The following is a 12,010-nucleotide window of genomic DNA, read 5'->3' on the forward strand; positions in this document are numbered from 1 at the left end:
TGCGACCAACGATGAGACATCGAAGACTCGCATGTTCAATCAATAAGAAAAGTTACACTCCAGAGGTGCTCGTAAGTGCGGTCATAACTAAGGTGGTTACAGCGAAACTTGTACTTATCCCGATTCCGTAAGTATGTCAAACATGAGTGTGTCCTCTATAACAAGACTCCCATGATAATCCGTGGGCCATTCGGCTGAGATCAAGCAAAGGGTTGAGCGCTGGGACAACCCATTGCGTCCCCGGAGGGCACCACAGGGGATCATAGTTTGGCGGGACCCAAAACAGAAGCCTGTCCCCCGGTCCAATCACAGCCCATCTGTCATGTTCCTCAATCCTCACTGGGAGTGCCGATATGTCTTGTGTCGGAGTGATGATTTCATCGATAAGCGCGGCGGTATCGACAAGAGCATGTCCCGGGTGCAGGGAGAAACATATGAGGTGTTCGAGGTCATTGTCTTGAATAGCTTGTGCATCGCGTGTATGGTTCTGAGATTCAGATATGATGTCGATTTTATCTGGCGAAACTGCAACGGAACTGACGCTGCGGACATCTTGGAGTGGCTTGGGCGTCTTGCCAGTCTCGACATCCCACAGCCGCATGGTGCTGTCATATGACAGCGACATGACGCGCTGGCCATCTGGCGAGAATGCAACAGAAATGACAGCGTTTGTATGTCCTTTGAGAGGCGACCGGAGCGGCTCGCCAGTCTCGGCATGCCACAAGCGAATGGTCATGTCGCGTGACCCCGATACGATGTGCCTGCCATTGGGTGAGAATGCCAAAGAGATAACAGCGTTTGTATGTCCCATGAGAGGTGGCCGGAGCAGCTCACCAGTCCCTGCATCCCACAAGCGAATGGTCTTGTCGAGTGACCCTGATACGATGTGCTTGCCATTTGGAGAGAATGCAACAGACAGGACCAGCCCCTCATGTCCCTCAAGGGGTGGCCACAGCGGCTCGCCACTCCCGACATCCCACAGCCGCATGGTTTTGTCATACGACAGCGATACGAAACGTCTGCTATCCGGCGAGAATACAACAGAGAAGACAGCGTTTCTATGTTCCTTGACAGGTGGCCGGAGCAGCTTGCCAGTCTCGATATCCCACAACCGAATGGACCCATCATCCGACCCCGATGCAATGTACCTGCCATTGGGCGAGAATGTGACAGAGTAGACAGTGTCCTCATGTGTCTCGAGTGGTGGCTGGATCAACTCGCCAGTCTCAGTATCCCACAACAGAATAGTGCCAAGGAGTGACCCCAACACGGCGCGCTTGCCATCCGGCGAGAGTGCAACAGAGGTTAAAAAGTAGTCAGGTCCCTTGAGAGGTAGCCGAAGACACTTGCCAGTTCCGGCATCCCACAAGCAAAAGGTGTCAAAACTTGACAGTGACATGATGCGCTTGCCATCCGGCGAGAATACAGCATAGCGGACGAGACCGTGTTGCACGAGAGGTGGTGGCTGCACTGGCTCGCCATTTGTGGTCTCCCAAAGGACGACGGTGTTGTCCCGTGACCCTGAAAGGATACGCTGGCTATCCGGTGAGAATGCAGCAGTGGTGACAGGAGGCTGGTGTCCCTGGAGAGGTGGCCGCAGTGGCTTGCCAGTTTCGGCATCCCATAGCTGAACGGTAAAGTTCTCTGACCCTGACACAATGTACCTGCCATTGGGAGAGAATGCAATAGATGTGACGACTTCATCTTGTCTCATGAGAAGTGGGCTCAGTGGATCGCCAGTTTCGGCATCCCACAAGTGAATGGTCTTGTTGCTTGACCCCAACACGATGTGCTTGCCATCCGGCGAGAATGCAACAGAATTGGCCTGACCAGGTCCCTTGATAGGTGGAAACAGTAGCTTTCCCATCTCCGCACTCCACAACTGGATGGTCTCGTCCAAAGACCCTGACACAATGTGTGTGCTGTCCGGCGAGATTGCAACAGAACGAATCGAATCCGTATAACCTATGAGAGGCAGCTGCAGAGGCTCGCCAGTCTCAACGTTCCATAACCGAATGGTCTTGTCGTGTGACCCCGACGCAATGAGCTTGCCATTCGGTGAGAACGCAACGGAGGTGACACCACCCTCATGTCCCTCGAGAGGTGGTTGCAGCGATTCGCCCGTCTCCGCATCCCACAAGCGAATGGTCTTATCCTCCGACCCCGACACGATGTACCTGCTATCCGGCGAGAATGCAACAGACGTGACATCATTCTGATGCCCTATGAGAGGAAGCCGAAGAAGCTCGCCAGTCTCAGCATCCCACACCTGTATGACACACCTGCGCAACCCGGCAACGATGCGTTTACCATCCGGAGAGAATGCGGCGCATAGAACAGGAGAATCTGCATGCATCACCTGCTGAATCATCGGCCATGACAAATGATGGCCAGAAACGATTCGCAATACTGAAGGAAATGTATTGACAAATTTTGTGAAGATACGCGACTCCTTTGGTGAAAACGGTAGTGCAGATAGATACAAGTGGGGGGTGCTGAAGGAAATGGGAAGGCGAATATGCAAATGAATTTCTGTGCATCTGCAGCATCGTCCAAGATATCTTTGCATTCTGCGGGGTGGGGCTGGTTCCCGTAAGAATAACTGTGTAGAAAATAAGGTTTCTGACACGAACCTTGACCCACTCGATCAAAGATGACAGCAAGCCAGCCGTCGTGTTGATGGTCTTGAGCAGACTCAGCACTTCCAACCAGAAGAGCAACCGTTCGTGGTTGAAAAATGCTCGAACCGCATTAGCGAGGTGCAAGTCGAAAACTGCTTTTTGCAGATGGTCTGTCCAGAACCGACAGGAATAGGACAACTCCGGGGTGATATTCTGTTGGACTCGTTCATGCAAGTCGGAGATTTTGGAATTAGGGAGTGTGAACTGTTCAGTTTGCATATGTTGAATCGTAAGCCATGTTCCATGACTGCAAGGGACGCAAATGCAAGATCCTTCTGAACGCGAGACGTGTCGACGAAGAACTCCCCACTCCGCTTTTTATTTGTGAGAAAATCAGGGAAGGATACATGAAGTGGACGGACGACGGAAGAAACATCGGTGGTGCCGCTCAGAAGAGCACCCATGGGCTTTACAATTGCAATAATAACATCCGAGTTGTCCTCGGGAAAATATTGCCTCATCGAGCACAATGAAGCAAGGGGTAGTGGTTCTAGTGTCCCCAGTATCTGTGTCATCACCGAACAAAACCGGGTGAGACGCTTCTTGCGCTGCGGCTGGTTTGGGGGAAACATCGATTTCAACGTGAATTTGTATATCTGGTCGAGAAGTGGAACGTGATCGTCGTCTTTGCGGCTGATGATGGCTTCGAAACGTTCGAGAGGAGTTAACCCAACTTCGTTATCTGCTTTGATATATGCACACGCTAGACGCGCCCATTCACATAACCCACCAGATTCGCGCACGATGGATGTTAAAAGTTTATCACCGTGGACGCCATCCACACGTGAGAGTTCGTCGGTGACATAGTGCAGAATGTCACGTTCAGTCGTTGCGATTGGAATGCTATCCATGGACTTTTGAAGTATGTGCTTGACGGCGTTTAACGTGTTGTGGATGTCTGGTAGAGGTCGTGATGTAACAAGAAACCGGAAGTTGGAAGGAAGTTTGTTTATGTGGTTTGAATCATCACCCGATTTGCCAGCCAAGATTTGGAGGAAATGCCGTCGTGTGGTATCCTCGCCACTCTCATCCAATGCATCAATGACGATCAAAGTAGGTCCCACCATCGCCCCCGACAGCTTTGAAGCAGGCTTCACGATCAACTCTTTCCACTGCTGCATGATGTCTGGGGTATTCGTGAGCGAATTGTCACGATGGACAATATCTGCTAGCGCATGTCGCATTTGCTCGTCACGGTCAGCGAGACCTCGTGCGATTGTGGTGAAAATTTTTTCATGACGCCGTTGCGCTGCTCGAGTACGGTTGAAACAATAACAGGATCCCAAGCGTCCAAGTTCTCGGAAACGATCTGCAATTGTATGGGCGATGGTCGATTTGCCTGTGCCAGCGTTTCCGTGGAGCCAGAAAACACGGGAAGCATCATCATCAGTGTTGTTGATCCAAGTCGTGATCTCATCCAGAATTTCCTCTCGAGTTCCAGGCAAACACTTCTTTCTCGTGTCCAATCCTGCTCCTTCCGCACATCTCATTCCGCTCAGGTCCGCACCTTCGACCGGAGCGTGTATGTTAAAAACATCAAGAGTCGACAACATGAAGCACCTACTCAGCTCCTGGATGCCTTCCAACATCCGGTGCACGACCACCACCGTGTCCCGCGCTGCCCTATCCCGAAACTGTTGCATGAGGTCATCGAACACGGTGTTGTATCCCTCTACTCTGCCATCAGTTTCCGATACGACATTTCTGGCCAGCCTGATCCCTGGGAAACAAGATTGTGTGAGCTTAATGAGGACCGCACGTTGCTGTTCGACTCACAAAAATTCTTGCTCTTGGAGTAATCGCGAAGGAAATAGGAACACTCGAGCGTCTGCTGACATATCCGCGCGACAACAGTTTTCATTGATGTGAGAGCCGCCAGGTCGTTCTCTGTGAGAAATATGTACACCTCATCCATCTTTGAAAGGAGTTGGCTGATTGAGTCGTCGCGAGTTGCTTGGGACGTTATTGTCTGTCAGAAATGTATGTCAGTCAGACGTGCATCAGAAACATAAGATATCGTGTGGATAGATGCCTTGGACACAACCGACAGGACACCCCATGCTGCCTTGGCGTATGGATGGATCTACATTGCAAGGTAATTGACGCGATCGCGGCCTGATAAATTTTCATATCTCTGCAATCGTATCAACAAGAGAATTGAACTTGGAAAGTTTTCCAAGCACAGAAGACACTACCCACCTGTCTTACATCCGTCATGGGAGAAACGAGTTGGGAGGTGTTGGGGTGTCTAGTGAAAAGACCTTTGGCCTTATTACGAAGTGAGGCGAAACATCCTCCGCGGGATTGACTGGGCGGTGGTGGAAGATCAGAAGACTACAGAGATATCAGATACGAAAGCGAAGGAACGGAAACAAGCGAACCTCAGGGTGAGCTTCTGAATGAGTTTTTCTGGTACATGTGAAACGCTTCTTGCGACGGGAGTTATCTTGGGCCATGGTCCGTTTCTCGATCAATAGGATAACCTATAGGGACCACATAAACCTGGGACCAAAGTACTTGTAGGCTGGCTGGTACACACCTCTAGTACGTTATGATGTGGTGCAGTTCTAGAAACTAAAACAAATCGGAAAGCAGTTGACACGCCTGTAGGTTCCGCATGAACCCTCTGATAAAAGGTGGCTGATAGTCATGTAAGGGACCTACACACCTCTACTATATAATTCAGCAGAGCGTGGAGAACAGAGTAGTGGTTGACGGGTTCAAGAGGGTTCAAGTTGATGTGCAAGGTTAAAAACATTCATGCCTGCAGGCTGCAATATGTTTATGGCGTGTGCAGCAGCTGGTGTGTGCACGGTCATATAAACATTAGCGCTAGTGCTCGTACCACTGCCGCCGCCGATTCAGATTGGCAAAGCAAGGACTGCGTGCCGGTTCCAATGTAGTGCTTCTTGGTGATATAGATTGTGAATTTCATGGCTGAAATTTGAAACTTGCTGAAGTGTTTTGAGGCGTGTACATTGAATTTTAGATAGGGCGCAGCCAAACGATTCGCATGTGCCAGCTCACGCACCGTGACTCGAAGGCAACTCGAAGGAGGCTCCAAGCTGGGAGCGCGGGGGTCCGACGTCCAGGAGGTGAAGCAACCTAGCGGTACGAAGTTCCGACTCCGACTAGGAGCGCTACCAGGTACGCATCAGCTCTTCAATTGTGGTATTCACACTGTCCGAACATACGCGTATGCCTCTTTTTGCATGTCAAAATACGTGCAACAGCCGCCCCCGGACGTCATTTCCACGTGCTTGGTAAAGCTACGGAATCCCCGACGCGATAAAACAGTTTCACTCATGAATCTCAAAGTCCCTTGATCCCTACCATATCGTATCATAAACGAAACGTACTAGTATTCTACGACGAGTTAAGCGTCCATGTACAACATTATAGTGCAATTATCAACTCTAGTAATCCATATGCACAACGCACAATTCACATCCTCACCTTAACGTTGCAACTACAACCCCAGGTCTACACAACACTCACTCAGTGACATCCTCCCCCATAATCTTCGCCACCAAATCATTCCCCTCATGCACAGGCGCCTCATACACAGCAAAAGCCGCACGCTTCCCAGCCCCACTCTCCTCGCTCTTCCATCCCTTCTTCCTATCCGTGAACACAGCCCCACTCCGATCAAGCAACATATCGAGGTCTTCATCCGACAACACCCGTTTCTTACCCTCCACAGACGTATTCGTCACCACGTCGATCTGCTCGCCTTCTAGCTTTAACAGATCAGCTGCGAGTTCTGTCATGGATTGCGGGTTTGATTTAGGTGCTCCTTGTCCGGGTAGCTTGAATTTGCCTGCGATGGTATATGTGAGTGACAGAACGACAGGAGTTGAAGTAGACCAACCCTTAGCTATAACAAGCGCCTCAAGCTTCCTCTTCTCGGTCGCACGATGCATAATCCTCGTCTCAATAGTATGCGCCGTAACAAGTCGGAACACTAAAACGGGTTTCGTCTGACCGATACGATGTGCTCGATCCTGAGCTTGGATATCCATCTGCGGGTTCCAGTCTTGATCATAGAATATCACCGTATCAGCCGCTGTTAAATTGATGCCTAGGCCGCCTGCGCGAGTGCTAAGGAGGAACAACTTCGGAGCGTCGAGAGAGTTGCCTCCTTGCTGGAACTTGTTCATCTGCTCGCGGCGGTCCATAGGTGCTGTTGACCCGTCAATACGACATATCGGCCAGCCTTTCAGCTCGGTAGCCCAGTCCTGTAACAAGAGATTGAGCACAATGACACAGATGAAAAAAGACGGACGGACCTCAAGGACGTCTAACATGGTGGTAAATTGACTGAACAACAAAACTTTGTGTTTCCTGCGGAACAGTTCGTCTAGTAGGCGATCGAGGACCATCATCTTTCCGCTCGCATTTACCAATTGTTCGTCGAGCACGAGCTCCTGAGTACCTGGGACGACAGGCCAGTGGAACAAAAACGGATGGGAGCAGACTTTGCGTAGCTGCATGACGACGTTCTGAAGCCTCATGTTGTTGATCTGCTTCCCTACAATCAACCGTCAGTCAAATAAAAACCACGAAAACACAAAAAAACACCAACGTGTCGCCAGTTGCTGATGCTGTTTTGCTAGCTCAGAGACATCTTCCTTTGGTTCCTTAACCTTGGCTCCTCCACCATCTTCGAGCATCTCAAAGTACTCGTCATCGTTGCCATCGAGGTCGTATCGTGTCTTTTTCTGCTTCCGGAGCTTCATCGGCCCATCCAGGTCGATCTCAGCGACCTTCTCAACTACTGCTTTTTTGGAAATGCCAAGAAGGAAGTCTCGTAACGACCCGTCCAGGATGTTATCGTACAAATCACGCTGACCCACGCTGAGCGGGGCGTACAGAACATATTCCTTCTTGGGTGGGAGGAGGCCTTCGACATCCGCCTTGAGTCGTCGAAGGAGGAAAGGCTTCAAGATACCGTGAAGGGTGCCAATCAATTGAGATGACTGGTCTTCAGAGAGGCGAGATTGCATGGTTCCAAGATTGAACCTAGATTTGCTATTAGCTTAAGCATCATTTTTGCGAGAAAAACAGACACGAACCATTCCTGGAACGTATCCAGGTCATCAAAAATATCAGGTAGTATAAAGTTCAACAATGACCACAACTCTGCCAAATTATTCTGTAGAGCGTGAGTGAGAACAATGTCGGCATACTGAATGGAACTTACATGTAATGGTGTTCCAGTCAGAATCATCCGACCTGCGCTCGGGTATTTCTTGATCTCCTGCATGAGCTTGCAGTCAAGATTTTTCAATCTGTGCCCCTCATCTACAACGATATAGCCCCAATTATAAGTGGCAAGGTGTATACGGTCTTTAAGAATCATTTCGTAGGTGGTGACAACAACCGGGAAAGAAGCATGGGTCTGCGGGGGCAGGGTATCGCTAGTAGTGGGTATACGATTGTCTTCAACATCTGAGGTATCTTCATCATCTTCATCTACCTGTAAACTATCCTCGTCATCGGCGTCCGTCTTGCGTCTCTTAGTGGGTCTGCCTTTTGTTTTACGCTTCGGCGCAGAAGCTTTACGGGCAGGCACTTTCTTGCCCTTGCCCTTCCGATTGCGTGGCGTCTTGACCATGACTTCGTCATCAGCCGCTTCTTGAGCGTCCGGTGCTCGCATGACAGTCCGGCGAATATCAGCGCGCTCAGCTGGCGTGCCGTGGTATATGCAAACGGGTATCTAAAGATGGTCCGATATTAGAGAGACGAGAAGGATGGGTAGAAGACTTACAGTAGGCGCAAATTTCTGAAATTCCTCTATCCAATTATGAAGGACGCTCAAGGGGCAAACGATAAGGAAAGGTTGATAATGACCGAGACCACGTAGGTGTGCATTGAATGCAATGGTTTGCAGGGTCTGGGGACATCTGTTCAACATGATTCAAAAGAAAAATTAGTTATATTACCTTGCCTAGACCCATCTCATCCGCTACACTGTATTTGAGAAAATGGAACCCAACGATTAGAGCTCAAGGGCTTACCAAGAATACCAGAAACGCCGTTCTTATCCAAACTAACCATCCACTCCACTCCTTCTAATTGATAATCCTTCAACTTTGCCCCCGTGACTAATGCAGGCTGAGGGAACTTCGGGCGCTGCCCATTCTCCCCCTCAACTACAGGAGGTTCCTGAACCTGTGGTTTGACGGGAGGCGCCCCCTCTTCATCTGACTCCTCTACACGCGAGCGTTTCTTGCCACGCCTCGGAAGGCGCCTTCTTGAAGACTCTGGTTTCGAGGGTGCAGCAGCTTGCATGGCGGCTCGGAGTGCACATGCACGCTTTTCCTTATCCATCTGCGCTCCTAGAAGTTTAGAATATGTAAAAGACTTCTCGAGGAGGCGTTCGAGGCGAGAGAAGCGTTCTTGAAATTCCTAAAATAGACGTGTCAGGACGCGTTCAAATGAGTGATAGGGCACTTCTACCTCGTCTTCTATTGTTTCCAATATCTCTGGGGACTGTCGCACAAAACTTTTAGTACAGAAAAAGAACGATACACTGGATGCTGAGTTTGACCTACCTCGCGTGTGCTCTTTGGTGCTTTTCCTTCTTCACTGGGGGGAGGTGATGAGGCAGCTGTACTTGCTGGAGCCGACGACATTGCAAACGGTACGGGTGACGACGAAGACGGACTCGAAGACATCGTCAGCTTCTAAATAATATGGGAAAGGGTAAGGTGAACGGTGGATAGTTCTCTTGGATCAGTTGTTGGACCGCGACCAATAATAATAAATATTGTTGTGGTCTTGGATTACGTCATCAACGCGACAAAGCCGGCCCTGAACCAGATCGCGAAGCTGGAGCCTCGAAGTTAGCATGAATCTCAACTCATCGCTTGTGCTCGACATAGTTAGCCTTTCCCATCCCTCTTACTTGACATCACAGCCAGCCTGGGAAACACAAAGGATGATGAAGATAATATGGCCAGGAACCCAACCCGTTGCCTAATGTGTTGTTGGCGGGTATGTTGCGAGTGTCAGGAAATTGGCGTCAAATACGCACGAGGCTTGTAAGGTACGGATGCGTTTGTACTGCAAGAAACAATGTGTGGCTGTCATGTTCAGCATCGATGCTCACCAAGGTGGTGGACGGACAGTAGCCTCTCCCGGTGGAATCAAGATTGCAAGTGGGTCAGACAATCAGACGGTTCGCATCTGGAATCCAGCGATCGGTAAGCAGCAAATCCAACCACTTTCTCATGGCGAAGCAGTACGCTCGATAGTCTGCTCTCCGGATGGTGGTCGTCTCATTTCTGCCTGTAATGAGATCTACTTCTGGGGTGCAACGACTGGTGCCTAGCTGGGATCCCCACTGTGTGTATATTCCGACGTCATTAACTTGCTGGCTGTCCCACCTGATGGTGAATTGATAGCCAGTGCATCTAGGAATCATACCACGAGGCTCTTGAGCACCGTGATCTCTACCCGCAACATTTTGGTCGTGTGCTCCAGCATACCTCGGGGGTAAGAATAGTAGCCTTCTCGCCGGACAGACAGCTTGTCGTCACAGGTGGTCGGGAACACAGATTCTCCTCCAAGGTCATTCTAACAGCGATTTCCTATCCTCAATAAGCTCGCTGTGTCTGTAAACTCCAAATCATGAGAACTACCGCGCGTTGGCAGTATATTGTAAGCAGCCCCTTCGCTCTCTGTGTGCCTCATGAACTTGTTTTAAAATTGACCTCTAGGCATAGGAAGCATCTCAACCTGGATCCACAAGTAGACCTCGGTGATGTCCAGCATGCTTCGCGGTTGTAGGCCAATGGTTACTGACTTCGTGTCTTGTCTCGTCTTGTCCGACGTGACCCGCAAGAGTCCATCAGGTAATGGAATCATGATATACAGTATAAATAGTCTCATCACCAATGAACTAGCGCAAGCGTCATGGTACGAATTGATCTAAATCTGTCGTCTCCATACGTGGGGTAGCATATGCATAACATACTAAGTAGAGCCTGGCTGGGCAACGATCCGCGAGAACATCGACCTCCAAGCTAGAACCTCCGCTTCTTGTTGTGCTTGGGTCGTTATTAACATCGGCTGGATTGCTTGGCGTATTGTTTTCAACGCTGCGAGCCTCTCCTGCTCTCTCCTTTGCATGGCATCAACCATCATGTTCTTCATCCCCTCACGGTCTTCATCCTCCCGCTTCTTTGCCTGATCTTTTTGTCTGCGGTTTCTCTCTTGAATGTCCCCTTCGACATCATGCTCCTTCAATACTTTAAATCTACCCCCAAAGATACATCCGTATCCTGGTGTGCCTTGACGTTTAGCATGTCTACCGGCTATCTTGGATAGCTCGGTCTTGTTTTCCACTCGCTTGAGAAAGTTGGTGCAGAACCAGTAGCATTGCCGTCGAAACAGTTCATAATACCACGCTTGATTTTCAACCTGTTCGAAGATTTGGCAGGCTGCGAGAAAGCTAAGTTTTTTCAGGCTAGGCAAGCCAAGATTTAGACTGGCTAGGTGGTCGTAATTATCTGCCTTGAAATTCTCCCGAAGTCTGCTGATCGTGTCGTCGCTAGGAGAGAACAAGAAATCTAGCTTCGAGATCCAGAGAGCTCGCTTCGACGACGGCTCAAACTTTTTCTGTTCATCGGGCTTTCGTCTGGATGGTCTACGTTCTGCACACAAGTGAAAGAGCGGGCGGTTAGTGCCGCAATCGAAGACACTAAGAATAACGAATTCGTGTCCTGTTTGTGTTATGTATGGTATACATATACCAGGTGATCAAGATACTTACCCACTTTGTTCCTTTCTTTGAAGTGAATTATGTCGACAACCCAATATTTCTCATACTGTCCGGGCGACTTCGTAACATCTGCGCACAAGATGGGTATTGGAAGTAGCTCTTGAAAATTCGGGTCTGTCAAGAGTAGCATACTGGCCATTTCTCTACTTCAGACTGCAGAAGCAACAGCGGGCTACAGACAAGGCGAGTTTGGGAACCACCAATGTACCATTCCATCATACATCCGCCTCCAAATCTCAGGCTCATAGCTTTCCCTGGGCTGTACACCATTTCGGTATGTATTGCATACTGCTGTATTGAATTTACCAGAAGGGTCCTCCCCACTGCCCAGCTCATAATTCTCTATCTCCCAATCGGAAGATGCCTCGTGTGATGCAGTACTCTTACTATAACTAAGTGGGCGTGTCGCCACGATCGTGCGACTACCCGCGCGCTAACTATAAATGAGAAGTCCCTCGAGGCAAGGCTTGCCTCCCCACAACCATGGCAAGCTACCCCCTTTTAAACCAATTTGGTAACGGATATATCAGGCACGATGTCG

General features: G+C 49.7%; 3 protein-coding genes across 3 annotated transcripts; all 3 read right to left on the minus strand.

The window, feature by feature from the left end:
• Window positions 1-157: 157 nt before the first annotated feature.
• F5891DRAFT_896694 (uncharacterized protein) lies at window positions 158-436 on the minus strand (the record flags this gene model as incomplete). Its single annotated transcript, XM_041373378.1, has 1 exon — window positions 158-436. A coding segment is annotated over one exon (279 nt), but the record flags the coding sequence as incomplete, so codon positions are not given.
• A 5,536-nt stretch (window positions 437-5,972) lies between these two features.
• On the minus strand, window positions 5,973-9,414 carry F5891DRAFT_1113814 (SNF2 family N-terminal domain-containing protein). The gene is made up of 11 exons (XM_041363757.1): window positions 9,239-9,414; window positions 9,144-9,176; window positions 8,702-9,092; window positions 8,627-8,649; window positions 8,452-8,577; window positions 7,885-8,400; window positions 7,757-7,836; window positions 7,267-7,703; window positions 6,971-7,212; window positions 6,553-6,919; window positions 5,973-6,501 (listed from the first exon to the last, which is right to left on the minus strand). Exons 1-11 carry the CDS (start codon window positions 9,359-9,361, stop codon window positions 6,176-6,178), a joined length of 2,664 nt encoding a protein of 887 aa, XP_041222338.1. The 5' UTR covers window positions 9,362-9,414; the 3' UTR covers window positions 5,973-6,175.
• Window positions 9,415-10,661: 1,247 nt separating this feature from the next.
• Window positions 10,662-11,724, minus strand: F5891DRAFT_1280452 (uncharacterized protein; the record flags this gene model as incomplete). Its single annotated transcript, XM_041370416.1, has 2 exons — window positions 11,461-11,724; window positions 10,662-11,410 (listed from the first exon to the last, which is right to left on the minus strand). The coding sequence occupies exons 1-2, from the start codon at window positions 11,606-11,608 to the stop codon at window positions 10,662-10,664; spliced, it is 897 nt and encodes a 298-aa protein (XP_041222339.1). The 5' UTR covers window positions 11,609-11,724.
• Between the last annotated feature and the right edge of the window lie 286 nt (window positions 11,725-12,010).

Source organism: Suillus fuscotomentosus (assembly GCF_016647785.1).
Source record: "Suillus fuscotomentosus strain FC203 chromosome Unknown F5891scaffold_52, whole genome shotgun sequence".
NCBI classification, from domain to species: Eukaryota; Fungi; Basidiomycota; class Agaricomycetes; order Boletales; family Suillaceae; genus Suillus; species Suillus fuscotomentosus.

Coding starts and splice junctions, on each gene's coding strand:
- F5891DRAFT_1113814 (XM_041363757.1), bottom strand. CDS start 9,361: ATGTCTTCGAGTCCGTCTTCGTCGTCACCCGTACCGTTTGCAATGTCG. Junction 7,704..7,756: donor CTGGATACGTTCCAGGAATG/GTTCGTGTCTGT, acceptor TAGCAAATCTAG/GTTCAATCTTGGAACCATGC. Junction 6,502..6,552: donor GGCGCTTGTTATAGCTAAGG/GTTGGTCTACTT, acceptor ATACCATCGCAG/GCAAATTCAAGCTACCCGGA.